The sequence below is a fragment of the Bos taurus genome, chromosome 7 (genome assembly GCF_002263795.3).
Source record: "Bos taurus isolate L1 Dominette 01449 registration number 42190680 breed Hereford chromosome 7, ARS-UCD2.0, whole genome shotgun sequence".
NCBI classification, from domain to species: domain Eukaryota; kingdom Metazoa; phylum Chordata; class Mammalia; order Artiodactyla; family Bovidae; genus Bos; species Bos taurus.
This window is the reverse complement of record NC_037334.1, coordinates 87,031,665-87,052,213: the sequence shown is the minus strand read 5'-3', so window position 1 is coordinate 87,052,213 and position 20,549 is coordinate 87,031,665. Positions and strand designations below refer to the sequence as shown.

Here is a 20,549-nt window from a genome sequence, read left to right as displayed (position 1 = left end):
GGCAGTTTTAGAACATACATTTAGAAATATTTCATTATTTTATACATATTCCTCCCTTATTTTTTCCTCTAGGCTCACTTGTGCATTTTTGGCTTGCAAAGTAGATGAATTCAATGTATCTAGTCCACAGTTTGTTGGAAATCTGCGGGAGAGCCCTCTTGGACAAGAGAAAGCACTCGAACAGATTCTGGAATATGAACTGCTTCTTATACAGCAACTTAATTTCCACCTTATTGTCCACAATCCTTATAGACCCTTTGAGGGCTTTCTCATTGATTTAAAGGTAATCTTGCTGATGTAAAGTAAATTGGTAGAGTGAACTCCTTTGCTATTGTTAAAAGAATCAAAATTTTGCTATAATTTATAATGATCCTAATGGGCTTAACTAAAATATGAATTTGGCCTGGACTCCTAGGGCAATAGTTCTCAAACTTCAGTGTGCTTTAGTGCTTCAGAATCACCTGGAGGGCTTATTAACTGAAATTGTCAGACTAGTCCCAGAGCTTCTGATTTAGTAGATTTGCAAATACCAGCCCAGGGACCCTAATGAAGACCATTGTGTCTTTATAGTAACACTTTTAAAGACTTAACTCTTCTAACTCAAGTATACTGTCTTGGATACAGAAGGCTTAATTTTAAACTAGAAGATTGCTAAGTGACTTCTATTTTTAGGACCTTGTGAACTAAAATCAATACATAAGCATCAAAAGTAACAGTAAATAAAATGTTTTGTCAGAACACTAACAAAAACAACTAAAGTTGTTTCCGTCCTGAAGAAGGGCTTGAATAGTGTGAGTTGAAGTAAACAGAAGTCAGAAATTGGTTCATTCATCTTGAGTGGCAAAATCTGGGTACTTTCTGTATGCCAAACACTGTGCTTAAGGATTAATCAAGAACTAGACAGGAACAGCCTCAACTTGATAGGCCTTATAGTCTCATGAGAAAGACAGTATCACATATTCAATGTGCTAAGTATTAACAGAAGGGGAAATTCAGGGTGCTTTAGAAGCAGATGGCAGATTGAGAGGAAGAGGAGACAGTTCTGAGAAAGTGTAACAAGGTGAAATTCAAAGCAAGAGTAGGGACTGGGGGGTAGAAGAGCATCCTGCTCAGAGACCTCTTTGGCAAAGGCCCAGATTTTAAAAACCATGGTACACTAAAGAACCTAAACAGAACTGAGAGAGAGATGGGGATGTCTGCCTGAGTGGAAGGCAGTCTAGACTGCGGAAGTAACGTTACAGATTTTGAACAGAGTGACAAGAAGCCAGTGAAGGGTTCAAGTCTGAAGAGTGGCATGATTAGGTTTGCAGCTTTAAACAACATGTTGCAAGCTCATGTATCAGTCTGCACCGGGTGTTGACTGCACATCTGTGCTATGTGTCAGGCATAATGAGGAGAGTGGATTCGAATGGATGAAGGGATCCCAGTAACAGTAGTTCAGGCAGAAGATGGTTGGTTTGACTCACGTGGTGGCACTGGCTACAGAGAGAGCTTCTTGGGCTTGGGATAGGCAGAGTTGGTAGAGCTTGAAGAATGATTGCATATAGAGTGAAGACAGTGGGAGAATCCCCAGTTTTCTGGCCTGATCATATAGGTAGATGGTGGTACATTTATGATACAGGTAGATTGTGTCTGATACAGGTAGATTGTTGGTATATGTTTATGTCTGGAGGTCAGAGAAGATGGGTAGGCAGGAGGTATAGATTTGGGCATGATTGCCCCAGGAAGATTTCAAGTGGATTGGTCATAAGGACTATTTAAAAGGTAGGTAGAGAAAAATAAGAAGACTGAAGAATATCCAGAGAGGTAGGACTTTTGGAGATGTAGAATGCTTTTATAATATGATCAGGGACAGCTCTCCAAACCTGCTCAGAATTCAGGCAAAGTAAAAGTTGACATTTGCTGGAGTTAGTGCCAAAGGTGATTTGTGATCTAGGTAAAATCAGTCTTTGTGGAGCGTGGAAGAAGAAAGCAGATTGGAGCTGGTTGGGGAATAAATCGAAGGTGAGAAAATGCATCCATATCTTGGATTAAATTGCTTGTCTTTGAAGTGGAAAAGAAGGTGGGATGATTGAAAAGATGGGGTGCAGGGGGACTGCTAGAAGAAAGGAACAGTTTTTTGTTGTGTTTAGTGTAAGAAACTGATGCAGAGAGCTAGTAAAATGTAACCGAATATATGTAGCTTGAGTTTTCCTTTGGAGTGTGGTGAAAGGGCCTGACACGGGATTTCAAAGCAAGGTAGAAGAATTGGCTGTTTCTCTTAATGGAGGAAAAGAGGAAAACATAGGGAAGGATAACGTTATGCCTGGCGATCTGACTGTAGCAGGAAATAGTGTCTTTGTTATCAGCAAAGTTCATTTTCTGAGAGCAGTGAAGTTTCTGAGAATTATCAAAGACTTTGAGTCAGGTGGAAAGTGTTTAATCACCAAAAAAGGGGGAGAACACATTTTCAACGGAATATTATCATCATATCTAGGCAGTGTTGAGAGCCGTTTTGAGGTCAGTGAACTTGAATTTATATGAATATTTCCGGACCTCTTGGTTGTATTGTTTTCTTTAGCAGGACCCAGAAATCTGGGTACAGTTGTAAAGAAGGTTGGTTGAGTTTGACTGCTATTGACGTTTTGCTGGAAATACATTGGCAGCGTACTGGGGCAGGGAATTAAAGAGGAAAATCGGAACCAGTGGACACTGGTGAGTAGGAGCAAGTATAGGGATAAGGAACCAGAGGTTCTGAGGAGGAAGTCAGAGAACAGCTGTGAAGTATTGAGTCCTGGGAAAGGGAGCTCTGTGGTCAGAGCAGAATGTTGGGGTTGTAATATCAGGGCAGGCATTTGGGGATAATGACAAGACCTGGGTCTGACTGCACAACTGACTCTGGCTGTTTTGTTTCAGAGTATAAGATTTCTAACTGCTTTGGGACTTGAATGTGGATATCTGAAATATATCTGAGGGCTTAAGATTAGGGTTCATTAGGTAGAAATTGTTAGAAAATAGGGGAACATCAGGTGGCTCAGTGGTAAAGAATCTGCCTGCCAGTGCAGGAGAGGCAGGAGATGCAGGTTCGATCCCTGGGTCGGGGAGATCCCCTCGAGGAAGAAATGGCAACCCACTCCAGTGTTCTTGCCTGGGAAATTCCACGGACAGAGTAGCCTAGCAGGCTGCAGTTCATTGAGTGGCAAGAGAGTTGGACATGACTGAGCATTTACAAGGGATGGTTCATATATCTTAGGCATATACTAAAAATCATTCTATAATCAAACCAAGATTCATTTCCATTTACTTCCAAAAAGTAAATTTTTGGTAGAAAGAATTTCAAATCAAAATGAAGTGGTGCTTTGGTTTCTAAATGTGGCTTACACATATAAAAGTGGCTATACTTATAAAAGTGTTCTGTGTTAAGCACTTTCTGGTTTCTATAAATATTTTTGTCTTGTTATTACTCCATTAAACTTTCAGAAGTGATAACATTTGCAAACTCTCTTTCTAGACTCGCTATCCCCTGTTGGAGAATCCAGAGATTTTGAGGAAAACAGCTGATGACTTTCTTAATAGAGTTGCATTGACGGATGCTCACCTTTTATACACACCTTCCCAGATTGCTCTGACTGCCATTTTATCTAGTGCATCCAGAGCAGGAATTACTATGGAAAGGTATTGTTTTGTGTTTTAACTTCGATCAGACTCAGTCCCTCAGTTTATTCCTTCCTGGAGTCCCAGGTTTTTAAGTAAGGTTCACTTTGTGACTGCAGTCTTTCATGTTCTTATGCTTGAGCATCTGTGAGGACAACTGAGGGAAGACTTGGAAGCACCTTTTAAGGAAATATTTAAAAATTGAGTAAGATATTTTTGAGCTAAAATGATCCATTTATGATCAAAGTAGAATTAAATCTACTGTTAACAAAAGATTGATAACAGCTATCAATATATGGAAAATTTAGAAGTTTTGTGAACTGGTAAGCAGTGTGAGTGCAATGAATACATCTGCCTTGTTTTATCATTAATCTTCATGGATGGCACATGGAATCCAGTAAAGACTTGTTGAGTGAGGGATGCTTTAGAGAATGTCCAAATGAGTTTCAGTGAGCTGTAGACGATAATAGCTGATACACAAGTGCACACTGAGAACTGAGTTCTGTGATAAGCACATGAATTAAATTCACGTGATTCTTACAGTAATATCTTGTACAGAGGTTAACTAGATACTTATTGTATTCATTTATAATTAACTTAAGCCCAGGCAAGTAGTAAGTTAGACTTTTTAAACTTTCACATTTAATTTCTTTATACCTTTGAACTTCTGCTTGATTCATTCCTAAAATAGCTGAGGAAGAAAGATGATAAAACTTTCTAAATTTAAACTTTTCTATGTTTGTAATCCCTTGTCTGTAATTTCAAAATCCATTGATATGGTGGCAGGAAACATGAACAGATGTGATTTAGTCTTTATTCAACTGAATGGGAATATTTGTAAGATTCCTTGCATAGCTATTAATATAACTGATTACAGGATACATCCCCAGAGACATTGGGGCAGTGTATATATACTCTGAAATATTTCACATTTCATGGTATATACACATGTTAGCTTTCTAAAACATGAATAATTCTGAATTTCAAAACAAATCCAAGATAAGGGATTGTGGGTTTATATTTTGTTTAATTTATGGTATGCCTCTTCTCTATAAACAGAAGTCATCAGTTGTATATTAATATATAAATTTAATCCCAAAGTGATCTATACCTTCATTTATTTACTAAGCAAACCTTTGTGGAAGTTTTTCCTCCCCCAGATTACCTTCTATATATCATGCACTCTACTGTAGAAATTTAAGACTGAAAAGCTGTCCTTGCTCTAGTTAGGAAGGACGGCCATACAAATTGATACTATGGATTTTGCAAATGTGGAGCTTCCATAGTGTAAGGGAAGAAAGTCATTTCCACAATTCAGATAACCAGTTGTTTGCTTAATCTGTTTAAGCATTGTATCTTATGCAGTTTATATACTAATTTTTCAATGGTAAGATTGTTCTTATATCAGTAGAGAAGGATGAAGGATCCTAAGGTCTAAAGTAGAGTTTATTTCATCTTAGAAAAGTTTGGTTATAATTTCAGGCAGGTGAAGGTGAAATTATAGTACCTTGCAAGTTGATAGTGTTAGTTGCTCAGTCTTGTCCAACTCTTTGGAACCCCTTGGACTGTAGCCCACCAGGCTCCTCTGTCCATGGAATTTTCCAGGCAAGAATACTAGAGTGGGTAGCCATTCCCTTCTCCAGGAGATCTTCCCAATCCAGGAATTGAACCCCGTCTCCTGCATTGCAGGCAGATTCTTTACCATCTGAGCCACCAGGGAAGCCCCATAGTACCTTGGGCTCACTACAAATTAAACACACTTTTGTTGCATTCCCAGAGCCTAGACATTTGGGCATTTTTACCTTTGAGAAAATGTTTTCAAATAATTTTTAACTTCTGACTTCCTTTCCAACTTTTGGGATACACGGAAATTTCTTTTATGTTGATTACTGATTTCAAAAGGGGGAAGCCTTTGTGCTGTTGTTATATTCTGAATGATGTTTTAAGATAATTACTTACGGAATATTCTGTTGTTGGTTTGGGGTTTCTTCTTTTTCATTGGATTTAGAGCTTTACTTCACATCTCCTAGTTTGACTTTTTAGGTAATGAAAAGAAAAAAAGACGGCAGAAGCGTGAAAGGAAAAGGGAAAAAACTAATTGCTACTTTGAATTACTGAAAACTAGAAATGTATTTGCTGTTAAGGGAGTTACTGATTTCCGTATTTAAAATGAATTCTCACACTGGATGAAGACAATATAATAGCAAAAGTAGTTATCAAAATGTTGTAATAGAATTTAAATAATTTTGATAGTTTAAAAGACATATAGCAACAAAATTTCTTTAAAAATTGTCCTAAATTTTGTAACTTTATTTCACCTAAGAGAAAAATTAACAGTTTTTATTACATTTATGTTTGAAAGATTATTCTCAAAGGTTACTTTGGGAATCTGTTCACTTGGGCTGTTATTAATTATAGATCAAGTTCAAGTATATAAAACCTCAGAATGGCTAAAAATATAAATATAGAAATACTATCATTGGTTCCAGGAAAAGAGTTAACTGAGCTTTATGTCCAATTAAGGAATACTACTGGGTTGGCCAAAAGGTTCTTTCAAGTTTTTCCTAAGATGTCCCAAATGAACCTTTTGGCCAACCCAGTATTAACACTTTTGATTTGGACTTGATGCAGAAAAGATGTAATAGATTTGTAAAGCATGGGGTGATGCTCTTACTGGTTATCAGGAATACCTGTTTGTCTCAAGAAGAGCAATTATAGTTAACATGGACTTGATAATAAGAGGCGAGAGAATCCTTACTAGAGCCACGTTCCAGTTCTGCTACTCCCTGACTTTATTCATGACTTGTCTGTCCCTGTGACTCAGATTCCTCACCTGTAAAGTGAAGTTAGGGTTTAAATATTAAACACTTAACATCAAAGGCTTCCCTTGTGGCTCAGACAGTAAAGTATCTGCCTACAATGCGGGAGACCCCTGGGTGGGGAAGTTCCCCTGGAGAAGGAAATGGCAACTCACTCCAGTATTCTTGCCTGGGAAATCCCATGGACAGAGGAGTCCCGTAGGCTACAGTCCATGAAGTCGCAGAGTCGGACACGACTGAGCAACTTCACTTCACTTAACATCAAAAGTATTATTGAGGGCGGAGCGGAGGGGCGCGAGGGGCGGAGCAGAGCGCGGGAGGAGGCGGGGGAGGAGAGGCCCCCGGACAGCGAGCGGCAGCTGGGGAGGGGGCCGAGGAGCCGGAGCGCGATCAGCTGATCCGGTTTTCCTTAAAGCCAGAGAAAATGAAGTCGGGTAGCAGCTACTGCGGCGCTGCGGGCTGACTGAGCGGAGCGGCGCGGCAGTTACCCTCTTAGGATGCTGCCTGAATTTGTGTCCATGCAATATAGATACGTCATATGTCTTTCGTCCTCCTGGGTCAGATGTAAAGTGCTGCCTCAGAAGGGTCTAGGAGCCTTTGCAGAGCTGAGGCACAAAAGGGCAGATGATGACCAGGACAACACCAGGATTCAGTTCTACTTCAAGATTTTGAAGTGATTCTGAAGTCTGATGTAGAAAGATGTTTTTAGTCCTGATCCCTGAGCAGCAGGCCCTGTGCCACAGAGGTGGATATTTCTGGCCTCTTGATCAGAACAGCCAGTGCCAATCTGAGGTTCTCCGCTCCATGACCCAGTGACTTGGCCCATTCTGAGCCTCTGTCATCTTCTCTAGAACATGATTACTGGTTGTGGGGATGAGTGGCTTTCAGCTGTTAAGATTTTTTAAAAATTATGCTATTAAAGTATGGTTGATTAAAAAAAAAAAAAAGTATTATTGAGTATTGTTACTAATATTTTCATATCATTTTCCCTCAACATATTATGGAAGTTAAACAAATTAACTTGAACATTAAGCATTTTTAACCTAATACAAGTTGTAGTAGATTCTTAAGACTGTAAGAGAGAGAGATTATAGTTTTAGTAAAGGTCAAAGTATTGTTATTTAACAGTTTTCAAGTAAATTTATTTAAAAATTCACCTTGATGAAGAACATGAAGAAAAATAATTTATGATGTCATATTTTCTCGATGTGTGCAATAGATTAAAACATTTTTTCCCTGTCTTTTCCAGTTATTTATCAGAAAGTCTGATGCTCAAGGAGAACAGAACTTCCTTATCCCAATTACTAGATATAATGAAAAGTAAGTAAAACAGAACGCTTTATAAAATGTTCTTCTATCACAGAGCTACTTTGTAAATAAATAACTTACTGGTATTTTAACTTGAAATTACAAGTTATTGTTTAGATTTATTATTGTATCATGAAGGTGAAAAACAAATAGAAGGCACACGAAGTAGTTTTTACACATAACTTTTTAGGAAAGTGAAAAATATTGAGATTCACAAAGGGTTGAGATTCAAAACAAGGCCCTTTTAAAGTGTGTGCAAATATGATGAGCACTAAAAAAGGTCTTAGGGAACTAAAGGCTAATTAAATTTGAAACTTCTATTTTGTAGATAAATTAGCTTTAATTAGTTAACGTGTGCCATTTGCTAGTCACTTCCTCACCTGATATTACAAAAGCCATGATTCTTAACGGGGTGAATTTTCTTTTTTCCCATCTATGAACATTCTTGGTTGTTACGACTTTGGGGTGGGGTGTTTGTGGCTGCTACCATCATCTAGTATGGAGGTAAGGGTGCTGCTGTACATTTCAGAACTCACAGCACAGCCCCTTGGTAGGCTGAAAAGTGGCTCCCCAAAGATAGCCACGTCATAATCCCTGGAAACTGAATGTGGTTGCTTTATATGGTAAAAAAAAAAAAGGGGGGGGGGGGGCTTGCAGATTTGATCAAGTTAAGGACATTATCTTGGATTATCCAGATAGAGCCTAAATGTAATCACAAGTGTCCCTAATAGAGGAAGGCAAAGGAGGTATGACAGAGAAGGCAATGTAAAGACAGAATAGAGAGATTTGAAGATGCCAGCCCTAAACATTGGAGTAATGTAACCACAGCTGAGGAATGCTGCTAGCCACCAGAGGTGGGAACAGAAGCCCCCAGAGAAACCCCTGTGCCAGTGTCTGTGCTTTGGCCCAGTGAAACTGATTTCAGACTCTTGGGCTTCAGAACTGTCGGGGAATCCATCCTGTGATTTTAACAAGCCTACTAAGTTTGTGGTAGTTTTTAACAGCAGCCTTAGGAAACTAACACAGCACTTCATGACAAAGAATCATCTAGCCCAAACTGCTGTCAATACTGTCGATGCTGAGAAACACTGTCTTGAGGGTTTGGGTTTTTGTGTGTTTTTTTCCCTTTAACTTTTTAAAAATATATTTGGGTTAGTTTCAGGTGTATGTTGAAGTGATTCAGTTATATATATATGTGTGTGTATATATATATGTTCTTTTTCAGATTCTTTTCCATTATAGGTTATTACAAGATACTGAATATAGATAGTTCGCTTAGCTGTACGTTAGGTTGAGTTGAGTTAGAACCGCCACCTAACTTACTGGCTAGGTTAGCCAGTCCTCTCCGTTTTCATTCTTGCCTGTGTCACACTGCATGCTCAGGGCTGCTGGGCTATTCTTTAGGGTTAAAATCAGTGTTTCCAAACCGTTTGTGCCAGTTGTCCTTGTTAATAAAATCTGTAATTTAAATACTGAAATATGAGATTGCAGATCTTGATCTTGGATGATGGAGTACTTACATCTTTTATGTTTCAAAAGTCAAGATGCTTCAGACTATGTAAGTTCTTTGCTGGAAATGTTCTTGAGGGCTTCTTTGAGAAAAATGAATTTGTGATTTAAGAATCATAAAACTGTAGGTTTTCAGTTTTACCACTAGAGGGTTCACTTCCAAAGCTAATTGTGATTTGGCCATAGACACAAGGATCAGGGAATTTAGTAGATACGGCACCCCACTCCAGTACTCTCACCTGGAAAATCCTATGGACGGAGGAGCCTGGTGGGCTGCAGTCCATGGGGTCTCGAAGAGTCGGACATGACTGAGTGACTTCACTTTGGCTTTTCACTTTCATGCATTGGAGAAGGAAATGGCAACCCACTCCAGTGTTCTTGCCTGGAGAATCCCAGGGACGGGGGAGCCTGGTGGGCTGCCGTCTATGGGGTCGCACAGAGTCGGACACGACTGAAGCGACTTAGCAGCAGCAGCAGAGATCTTAAAGGTAACTCACTGTGCTGTGTGTATACACGTGACAGTTTTGTTAGTGATTCTCTCAGTAGCTTTATTTTACTCCACTTGTTTTACTATAAGAATAGCTCTTGTTAACACTCAGAGCTTTAATGATATTAAGATATCTTATTCATAATTTTTCACACACAGATACTGTCCTTAGGGTGCTGTCACAAGTATTAATTTAGTTGAAAACACCACTTTACTTGCATTATGAAGTCAGTCAGTCACTTGGAGCACATGGCTGACTAACTAGCCCTGGATCTCTCATTCCCCTAATAAATCTTGTGCTTTATGGTCTTTGGTTTATTGTAGTTGAATTAAATATAGACTAGGTAGAGGATGTTTCTGCGATTTTAAAGTCACTGAATTTTTTAGCTTAATGAGGACATTTTTATTTTCTTGGTGATACTTCATTGTCTAAGTTTTCCATTTTGTTAAAGCAAAGGATGGCTGACGTGTTTTTACTAAGCATCCTACCTTCATTACCAATTATGTAATAACGGCCTTCTTTGTAAATAAGTATACTCAGCCCTCCATCTATCTGTAGGATAGAATGTTATGAATATGGTTGGTGGCTGGGGACAAAGCATGTCTTTACTAAATCATGTAGGGCTTTTTTAACAGCCTGTAAAACTTGAGCAAAAAGTAACCATGGTTAAGATTGGAAAAAAAAATACTAGTAGAGCAAGTTTACCTTTTTGCTGTACATGATGTGGGCTAAGCAGCAGATGGCTGTAATGACTTGAACGAGAAGTATGGTGGCCATTGGATTTTAATGTGGAACAATATTAATATTGAGAATAATCACATTTCAGGAGTGTTTTTGGTTCCCAAAACTAGATGGGAAATTATTTAACCACCTTATGGGAACAGGGCTTTTTATTACCTGGTTTAAATCCTTTTATTGATCTCCACATAGGCATGAGGAACTTGGTAAAAAAATACGAACCACCCAGACCTGAAGAAGTTGCTGCTCTGAAACAGAAGCTGGAGAGGTGTCACTCTGCTGAGCTTGCACTTAATGTAGTTACGTAAGTAGATGTGAGACTGCCATTCAAGAATAGAGTTGTTACTGTGTCCAGCTGGTCTTTTGGAGAAGGCAGTGGCACCCCACTCCAGTACTTTTGCCTAGAAAATCCCATGGACGGAGGAGCCTGGTAGGCTGCAGTCCATGGGGTCGCTAGAGTCAGACATGACTGAGCGACTTCACTTTCACTTTTCACTTTCATGCATTGGAGAAGGAAAAGGCAACCCACTCCAGTGTTCTTGCCTGGAGAATCCCAGGGACGGGGGAGCCTGGTGGGAGGCTGTCTATGGGGTCGCACAGAGTCGGACACGACTGAAGCGACTTAGCAGCAGCAGCAGCTAGTCTTTAAAAGTGAATTATTTAACTGGTAAGTTTTGTTCATGTGGGGAAGACTGACTTACCCCCAAATCTGCTTTTTTTTTTGAGTGGAGATTTCTAATAGGATTAAACACAACATAATAAATTATTATGAGTTTGAGTTTCAAGAGTATATTCTGCTTCTGCTCTGACTGACGTGTCCTTCAGCTTGCAGGCCCTGTCCCATTATTGTGGGATCCACGGGGCAGTCTTCCTAGGGAATTCCTGAACCTACTTCTTGCCTTTTTAATCTTTGGGTTCTTTGTGGTCTGGTTCTCTCATCTGAAGACAAGTGCACTATTCTAGACTTAACATCTATTAGCTAAGGTAGAGAAACTTGGCATATTTTCTCTGTGGTAATTTTATGCTGAAGACAGAACCAATAGGCAGATGTGCTGTTCAGTGTCTTCTTGCAGCCACAAGGAACACCATAATGCTGTTTTTTTGATTTGTAGGCTGAATGTGGAAATCACTGTACCTGGGCTCTTTATGCTTTGCAACTTGAAATATCTACTTAAACCTTTTAGGTGTTTGAACAGTTGAAGATCTGGGCAGGGCAATAGGAATGGTGAAACTTCTCTTCGTGGACTGTAGTCTGTAAAGTTTACTGGGAATTAGCCCTGGCATCTTAACAGTCAAGATGCATTTAAAATGTTTTTGATCTTTATATAGTCCCTACACTATCAGATAATATGTAAGCCAGCACAGCATTAAGGCCTTCATATCAGGTACACATGACTCTTTAAAGTTATAGTGTGTAAAATATGAGACACTTTTATGATATTTGTAGTTATAACCGCAAAACATGGCTTAGCACAGAACTTAAAATTGATAAATTTCACTCCTGGGTTTCTGTGGTGACTAGAAGGAAGGAATGGTTACAGAGAAGTAAGAAAAATGTTGACTAATGAAAAGCACTGCAGCACTGATTGATAATCTTTTCATGTTGATTTTGACATGGGCTTCGACCAGGGGTTGCCAGACTATAGCCCATACGCCAAGTCTGGGCCAGTGCCTGTTCACAGAAAGTCTCCTTGGGGCATAGGTACAGCCACTAGTTTGCATTATTGTCTATGGCTATTTTCACCCAGTAACAGAGTTGGGTAGTTGTGATGGAAACTGCATGGCCTACATGCCTAAAATACTTACAATCTGGCCTTTTTAAAGAAAATTTTGTCAACCTCTGAATTAGACCATTGAACTGTTAATGTTAACTCTCATAGCTACGTAGAGGACTGTAATTGAAAATTCTTAATTGCTAGAATTTACATAATATTCCAGGTGACCATCTGCTTTGTACTGTGTCAGTCAAATCTTGCATGAATACTTAAGTGGTGCTTCTCAAACTGTCTGGAAGGGACTGTTGATTTTATTTCTAGCCCATTACAGATGTTTATACTTCGTAAAATGTTACCAATTACTGAAAAAAGAAAAAACACATAAAGATAAGCTTAAATTTTATTAGATTTAACAGTCATAAATTATTCTATCAAATTGCTATAAAGTTTCTAAACATACACTCAGTTTCTGTACTTATTGCACACTGGAAATTGTTCGTGGACCAACATCATCGGTCCATGGACCCACAGTTACAAGCATTGCTTTGGGATAAAATATTTTTCCTTGGTCTTTAAGATTCTTTTATCTTTTTTCAGTATACAAGTAATATATATTATCATTATTAAAGCCAGTTAATACAGGTAAACCAAAGTTCTCTTTGACCAAACTCCAGTCCCAGTTGTGACCCGAGAGGCATTTACCTCTGCCAAGCTTTTCTCTATGTATGTGTAGAAGAAATAATTTTCCACTCTTATCATATAAATTGTACAACATTTAATACTGTCAATCTTTAACTGTTGCCAGTCTGGGTAAAAAAGAAAATAGTATCTTTTAGTTTTCATTTCCCCTATTACTTTGAGGCATTGATATTTCTGTGTTTAAGAATCCCTTGCGTGTCTTCTGCATTGCATAATTATAAGCCCTACTCAATTTCCCGGTGTAATTTTCTTGACGTTTTTCTATGTATCATACAACTATTTTCTTCCGTTGTTCCTTTCACTTTGTGATGTAGGCAACATGTCTTTTGCTTCACTCTCTTAACATCTAAACACCTTTTCTTACCCTAAAGTATTATTTTGCCTTTTGTTCAGCTGTAAAAACCATTTACAATTATTTGTGCCTGGTCTGAGGTAGAAATCTCATAATATTAAAATTTTTGTTCAAATAAGTAACCCATTGTACCAGCCATTTAAAATTCTCTTTGATTCTTAGTTATTTTAAATACTCGTTTATTACAGATTAAATCCCTGTATATACTTCGTTTTTCGCCCGTCTGCTCTGATCGTTGATCTCTGTGATTCTTTGCTGATACAGTCAGCCCTCTGGATGCAGAGCACCACTCTACCATTGCCATTTTATATAAGGGACCTGAGCATGTGAGGATTTGGGTATTCTGGGGGTTCCTGGAACCAGTCCCCCTCAGATATCAAGGGACAACTGTGCCACATTTTTAATTACCATAGTTTACAAATATAGGTGTATATTTTGATGTCGTGAAGGACAAGATCCCCCTTGCTTTGTTTTCAGATTCTTTTGCTAATCTTTCCCAGGTCAGAGTTTGACTTGCTAAGTCCACAAGTCATTGTTTTTGGAGTGTAACTAGAATTGCATTGAATGCAGAGAGTAATTTGAAAGAGTTTTCCTATCCGAACTTTTCACCTCTTTCCATTTATCCAGGCTTTGGTCTTCAGTAAATATATCTGATAGCCTTGCTAACTTATTCTGTTGCCCATATTAGATTGCTTATTGATGGATGCTTAATTATAGGAAGAAGAGAAAAGGTTACGAAGATGATGATTATGTTTCAAAGAAATCCAAACATGAGGAGGTATGTTCTCCAAAGGTAAAATGTAAATTACTGTTGTATATTCTGGTACAACCATAATGTTAAGGTTTTATTGTTCTAGAGTACAAGCATTATAGAGAGAGGTACTGGAAAGCTTTCTTTTGTATCTTTTATTAATCTTGGCCATTATTGGAGGAATTTTTCTCACTTCTGTTTTGGCCTGTTCTGAAGTAGTATAATAGTTACTTGATGAAGAATCCTTCCTAAGGTTATAGAAGGTAGTAGATATACTTCTTGATCTTCAAGGAGTCTTCTCCTACCCTCGTTTTAAGAAAATTGTACATGTCAAGTCAGATAATGAACAATCAGACCCAGAACGTCAAAACTGAAACACCGATTCCTGTCACTAGGCTAACCTGGTAAGACCACACCGTATTATTGTAAGGTTAAACTGCTACACATTCTCCTGATTTATTTACCGTATATTCAACAAAGCAAAAGAACAGTTTCCTAAAGAGAGGCAAGAAGGTAAACAATACTGGTTATGTTTCAGTACACTGTTATCCTTATGACATTTTCTTTCCTTCTTAGGAAGAATGGACTGACGATGACCTGGTAGATTCTCTCTAGCCATTTGAAATTGATTTGTCAATGCTAACTAATCATCAGATGGATGAAGCATGTCTGGCATTTAACTTTATTTGTGAAAGCATCAAAATATATTAAACTTTTCTATTTATGTTATTTAAAATTTTTTCCTTTCAGGGTAGCTTTATGTGAAATAAAACATCTTCAAAGGAGCCAGAGTAACACCAGGTTTGGGTAACCTTAACCCATCATGATTGATAACAAATTAAAGCTATAATTTGCCAATGTTGTTTTATATAAAGTGTCATAATCTAAGTTGTTATAGCATTTAATTATTTAACTGTGATCTTAGTTTCTAGAGTTGGAACCAAATTATGATGTTCAGTCCGTTTTTTTTTTGGCTAGAAAATGGGGTTAAAGAAATTCTTAGAAATGCAATTGTCCTAAATCCCAATTTTCCAGATACACACCTCTCCTCAGTGTCAGTACCTCCCAGGATACGCTTTTCCATAAAGTATAGGTACCATTTAATTACATTTCAAATTTTGAAAGTAAAATTTACTATATGCATATTCTTTAATAATTCTTTGTATTTTAGGCTTGAGCTTTTTGGTTTTAGTTTCCTTCTCATTGAGAAATGAGAGGAATAAAATTCATAAAGTATGATCTTAGGAAAGTGAAGGGGGAGAAGCCGAAACTGCCGATCCTCCAGTACAGTCCCGATGAAGCAGCAGCGCTCCAGGCTCTAGACAGGAAGGCAAACTGTCCACAGTTAAGTAGCTTGTTTCTCTTTTAGGTCACTAAAGTTTGGCATCAGAGCAAGGTCCATATTTATCTCTGAAGATTTTCCTACCAAGCCCCTTAAAAAAAAAAGACGTGTAGAGGTTTTATTTCATCATTGATCAGCTAAGTGACTCTAAGTCCTACAAAGGTAAATAACAAGTTTTTTTTCCAGTTTTAAGAGATAAGCATGTCATTAAATATGAAAAGCAGGGTGTCTTTCTTTATATTTGTGTGTTTTTTGTCTTTTTAATAAAAGGCAGGAGGAGGAGGAGTAGTTGAGATCAGGAAAGGGCAGGTAGGTTAGTATGGTTAAAACTGAGGTGTGAGTAGAGGGAGAGAACCAAATTGCCAAGCACTCAAATCTGGACCTTTTTATTTTCAAAACATTTTCAGAGATATCACTAGCCTGTGTCCCTTCTAGTTTATCCTAGAACACCAAAGGAGTCCAAATGGCATACCACTGTCTAGCTGAAAAGAAAGGCACACTGGATAATGCTGAGTATTTTGGTAACACTGTTCAACTTGTAAAATTGCAGCTACTTTAGGGCTTTGCGCTTCAGTCGTGTCCAACTCTGTGCGACCCCATAGACGGCAGCCCACCAGGCTTCTCCGTCCATAGGATTTTCCAGGCAAGAGTACTGGAGTGGGGTGCCATTGCCTTCTCCATTAGGGCTAGCTACCTCCATACAAATACCAGCATTTAATACTTAAAATTATACTATGTAGAAATTTTGTGAACCCTCAAGTTTAACACTGTATTCTATCCCTCTAATGCTTAAAATACAGGAAGAAATAGTGTTTCTGTTAGAACGTAGGCCTTTAGAAAATTTTTCTTTATTGTGGGAAATGCTTTTCTCAATACGTACTTGTTTAGAACCACCTTGTATGCCTTGTCTCCCCCTGGACAATTATGGGAGGGAAAGAATTGTTAACAAGTACATAATGAATTAATAGAATCCTTCAAAAGAGACCATTAGCCAGAAAAAAAAAAACTCAAATTTTATCTTTTCCCTGGGCCTTGCTCTGGTACTAAATTTTGAACTGCCCCTAAAGGAGGAAGAAAATAATGAAATTAAATGTTTAGCTGTATTTAGACAGAAGTAATCAATTTTAAGATATCCCTTGGTTTTATTTTAACTTAACCCTGTGAATAATTCACAAAAATACACATACAGAAGCAAATAAAACTATACAATCAAACTAAATATCCAGCAGATACAACAAGTAGTCAGAAGGTCAAAGATGGATAGTTGTTCAGTGGCTGATCAAAGTGTTCGCATAATTTAAAAAATCAACTTGGAATTAATGAATATGTTCAAGGAAAGTATTCCAGGTTTTTTTTTAACATACAGAAGAAACTGGTCATTTATAAATGGTTGAATGGGTAACATGCATTGATCAGTACACAATGACCAATAATATTTATTGAATTCAAACTATTTACTGTTGTAAACATTAAACAAAAGCATTATGAGTTCTAAATACAGTCTTTGACAATTCCAACAAAATAAGTGGTACGTTTAAAAAATAAAGCTGATGAGCAATAGATCCACTCTATATATTTTCTTTCAACAGTTCCAGCAGAGAGAGCACAGTTATTTTAAAAAAGTATACAGCAAGGATTGTTCCTATTGTAATGGCAAATTCTGGAAACTGTAAATACAAATAGTAATTGAACAGTCAGACGGTCATATTCCTAATTCAGGAAGAAGTAATGTAAGAACAGTCTGCAATCCAGTTATACTCAATTGTCAACAGAGAATGCTTTTTCATAGTTCTTTCCTCAAGAAACAGCAAAACTTTGGCAATTGAATGTATTGAAAATATATTTTCAAAGTTCAAGATACAGTCATAACATTGTGTGAAAGGTGATCTGTACACCAAGGCTCAGAGGTTGGTAAAGATATAGCTTACAAAGCTGCTGGAGCAGTTCCCAGCAGAATCTTCAGTTCTATTTGCATAGCTCACACATCACTGGAATGTGGAAAGGTGTGCTATTTTTTTGGCAAGAGCAAAGGAGACATTATACTGATGTGATTTACCATTTTGGGCATGCTGAATCCATGCAGAACACTGCGGCGAAGGCTGCTACCTGACATCGTTAGTTTTTGTATACTGGTTTTGTTTTTGCTGAAGCAGTTCTGTTATAGCCAGAAGCTTTTTCAGTACATGCTAGACAAAGAAAAACAATATGAAAATAATTAGTAAATGAATGAAAGCTCTGTCAAATCTCAGGGATAGGAAACCTGGATTTGAAAAATACCATATGAACTCAAAGGGATTCATAAAATAACATTACCATTCTACTCAAAAAAAGCATACAATTTAAGTATGTATTACTCAGTCCTTGATTGAATAGTTCTGGTCATGTTATTTTGGTTGAGATATAATTTTTTACTCTCTAAACAAACTCATTTCTGTTGGCATTCTCATATCTGCTTGGGCCTGAACAATCTCTAGGATAGAACATCTTATCAGAAGACAGATTTATCATTATAAATAACACACCTCAAGCCCTGTAAGAGCACATAAGGGCAATCAGGCTACAGTCTAATGAACGCTATAATCAAATGCTATAATCATGAAAAGAATGACAACACTGGGCCTAAAATTAAATCATTCAGCTCCTTTATCTTTCTTAGAAAGTCTTAATTGGGCCAGATTCTCCAAAAATATATATATATATATATTTTAAAGTATTCAAGGCAAGCCATTTAATGAACCCAACTCCAGTGTAGCAAGAAGGCAATTCACATGCCAACAGCATATAAGTAGGTCTATGGCACATATTAGGGGCTTCCCTGGTGGCTCAGAGCTTAAAGTGTCTGCCTCCAATATGGGAGACCTGGGTTCGATCCCTGGGCTGGGAATATCCCCTGGAGAAGGCAGTGGCACCCCACTCCAGTACTCTTGCCTGGAGAATCCCATGGACAGAGGAGTCTGGTAGGCCACAGTCCACGGGGTCGCAAAGAGTCGGACACGACTGAGCCACTTCACTTCATGGCACATATTCTGCCTGAGCTTCTAAAGTGATTGAAACCTAAGTGAATTGTGCTATTATTATCTAAACTGGGAAGAAATGAGAATTGTAGAATCTCAGATTGAGGAGAACTCGGAATCACTGAACCCAACGTGTTAACCTCTCCTGTAAGGTCCCTGCCACGTGTTGGCCACTGGTGACAGTGCTTAGTTTTTAAGGCCATATTCCAGAATCTCTGGATCTTGAAATGTTTTTATCAATCTTAAAACGCATGCATAATTCTCATGTGTTTGAGAGCTTGCAAAGTTACCTGGCCATGCATGGTGTGTGTGTGTGTGTGTGTGTGTGACAGAAGCAGACAGAAAAACACTACATCACTACTGATTGACTGTTAGCTCACTTACCACTTCATACATACCACCAAGCGTATAAACACCTCCATTTTTTCAATAGAGTTCACATTAGCTTAGAAGCAAGGTTTGACATTTTGTGGTATCAAAAATATGTAATCTTAATCTGGGCTTATTCCTGTTTGCTGAGATCTTTGTGGATTTTGATTCAGAGTCTTAAATTTTTAATATAATTAATAAAGACTAATTGTAATTTAGCTATTTATCAGCTCTCAAAGAATCTTATGCTGATATTGTGCTTACATGTAAAGAAATAATATTGTTAACAAAGGCTTGCAAAAACCTACCTGTTGTGCACCACGCTCATTACTGAGCGTCCGCAGTTCATCTGAATGGGCCACACAAATCTCATGCAATGCTGCTAAATCACGGCAAAGGTCAGTTCTAGAATGCTCTGTAGTGTCCGGAAGTTCAGGTACATTCTTTAAGGGAATCATAAAACTGCGTTTAGAAATACGACACTACTATCTCTTCTGAAAAGATCCTAACTGGTACAGTAGATAAAATTTAATACATAATAATCTCTTAAAATTCAATTTGATAGATTTTATGACCTCAATATTCACACAAAAATCAGGTTTCATTTTCTTCAATCACAGGACAAAATATCGTGCACTATTACTGCTATTCTAAGCAAATGGTTTTTCTAATTTTTTTTAAATCTATGAAGTTTTTTTGTTTTTAAAGAAAAAAAAATCTGGAGGGTAAATAATGCAAGCATTAACTCTTTAATATGGATTAAAGGCAACCCAAACTTAAAATTCCTAGGCTCTTTCAGACTGACTTTCATGATTAAACTGGTATAATTTGTCCAAACTCATCAGCACATATAAGAGCTACATGACAAGTGTTAACGAGAACCATTTAGGTCTATAATTATCTGTGGACTATGCCACAAACACATAACTAACATATAGAAATCAATGTTAATTATCTTCAGATAAGTTTCATAAAGTAACTTTGTGTCAATACAGTACTACCAGACTGAATACTGATTTTACTGTTTCAAGTTCCACTACTTTGTTAAAGCAGCTAAAGTAGCAGCAGACTGACATAGTGGTGAGGTGGGCAGCTAAGAAGATAATGAAAGACAAGACAGAAACTGAAAAATGACACAAGAAATCCAAAAGCCACAATACTGTATTCTTGGTGAAAACTACTTATCGTAAGAATAAATGATTATAATCAAATGAAATAATTTGTTTAGGAAGGTAGACAAAAATATGCAGCTTTTGAATTTTTTTTTTTTCCAATTCTGGATAGAGAAGCTTTTAGGTGTCAAAATACTTAAAAAATTATATACATACCCCTAGTTCATCTAAAAACATGATCATGCGATGTTTATTACTTTTGATGAATGGATTGACACCTTCCATGTAAGGCTCCTAAAAATATAAAAATAAAAGTCTTACTATATGGATGAAAAGCATCTGATCTGTAACAAAAACCATACATATAGTAAAAATTCTTATAAGTCATATTATCAGTAGCAGAACATATTTGTAAGAATTTAATCATAAAATGACTATTTTCCTTCTAATATAAGCAAGCAGCTATTCTAAGGAATAGGGGTATATTTTTAATGAGCAAATTCTGGATGAAAAAAAATTAGCATACATAGCCTAGCAGAAACAAACTGTTTATATGTAGGTTATTCAAAAATAATTACTGAGAAAATAATTACTTGCCAAGTACCCAGAGGTTATTAGAATCTAGCAGAGAATATAATAAATTAAAATACAGTATGATAAGGACTGCAATAAAAAATGAGTAGTCATAACCTGCCTCAGA

At 37.5% G+C, this 20,549-nt stretch overlaps 2 protein-coding genes across 6 annotated transcripts in view; one reads left to right on the top strand and one right to left on the bottom strand.

The window, feature by feature from the left end:
* Positions 1-14,870, top strand: part of CCNH (cyclin H) — a 30,463-nt gene extending 15,593 nt beyond the window's left edge. Inside the window, 6 exon segments of one of the 5 annotated variants that reach the window (NM_001079788.2) lie at positions 73-283; positions 3,491-3,654; positions 7,702-7,772; positions 10,688-10,799; positions 13,979-14,054; positions 14,763-14,870. In NM_001079788.2, coding sequence (NP_001073256.1) covers positions 73-283; positions 3,491-3,654; positions 7,702-7,772; positions 10,688-10,799; positions 13,979-14,054; positions 14,763-14,777 — 649 coding nt within the window. In that variant the 3' untranslated portion in view covers positions 14,778-14,870. 5 annotated transcript variants of the gene reach the window in all.
* Positions 14,871-16,713: 1,843 nt separating this feature from the next.
* The window catches only part of RASA1 (RAS p21 protein activator 1), a 109,853-nt gene continuing 106,017 nt past the window's right edge, over positions 16,714-20,549 (bottom strand). Inside the window, 3 exon segments of the mRNA NM_174449.2 lie at positions 16,714-17,540; positions 19,046-19,180; positions 20,066-20,143. Coding sequence (NP_776874.1) covers positions 17,457-17,540; positions 19,046-19,180; positions 20,066-20,143 — 297 coding nt within the window. The 3' untranslated portion in view covers positions 16,714-17,456.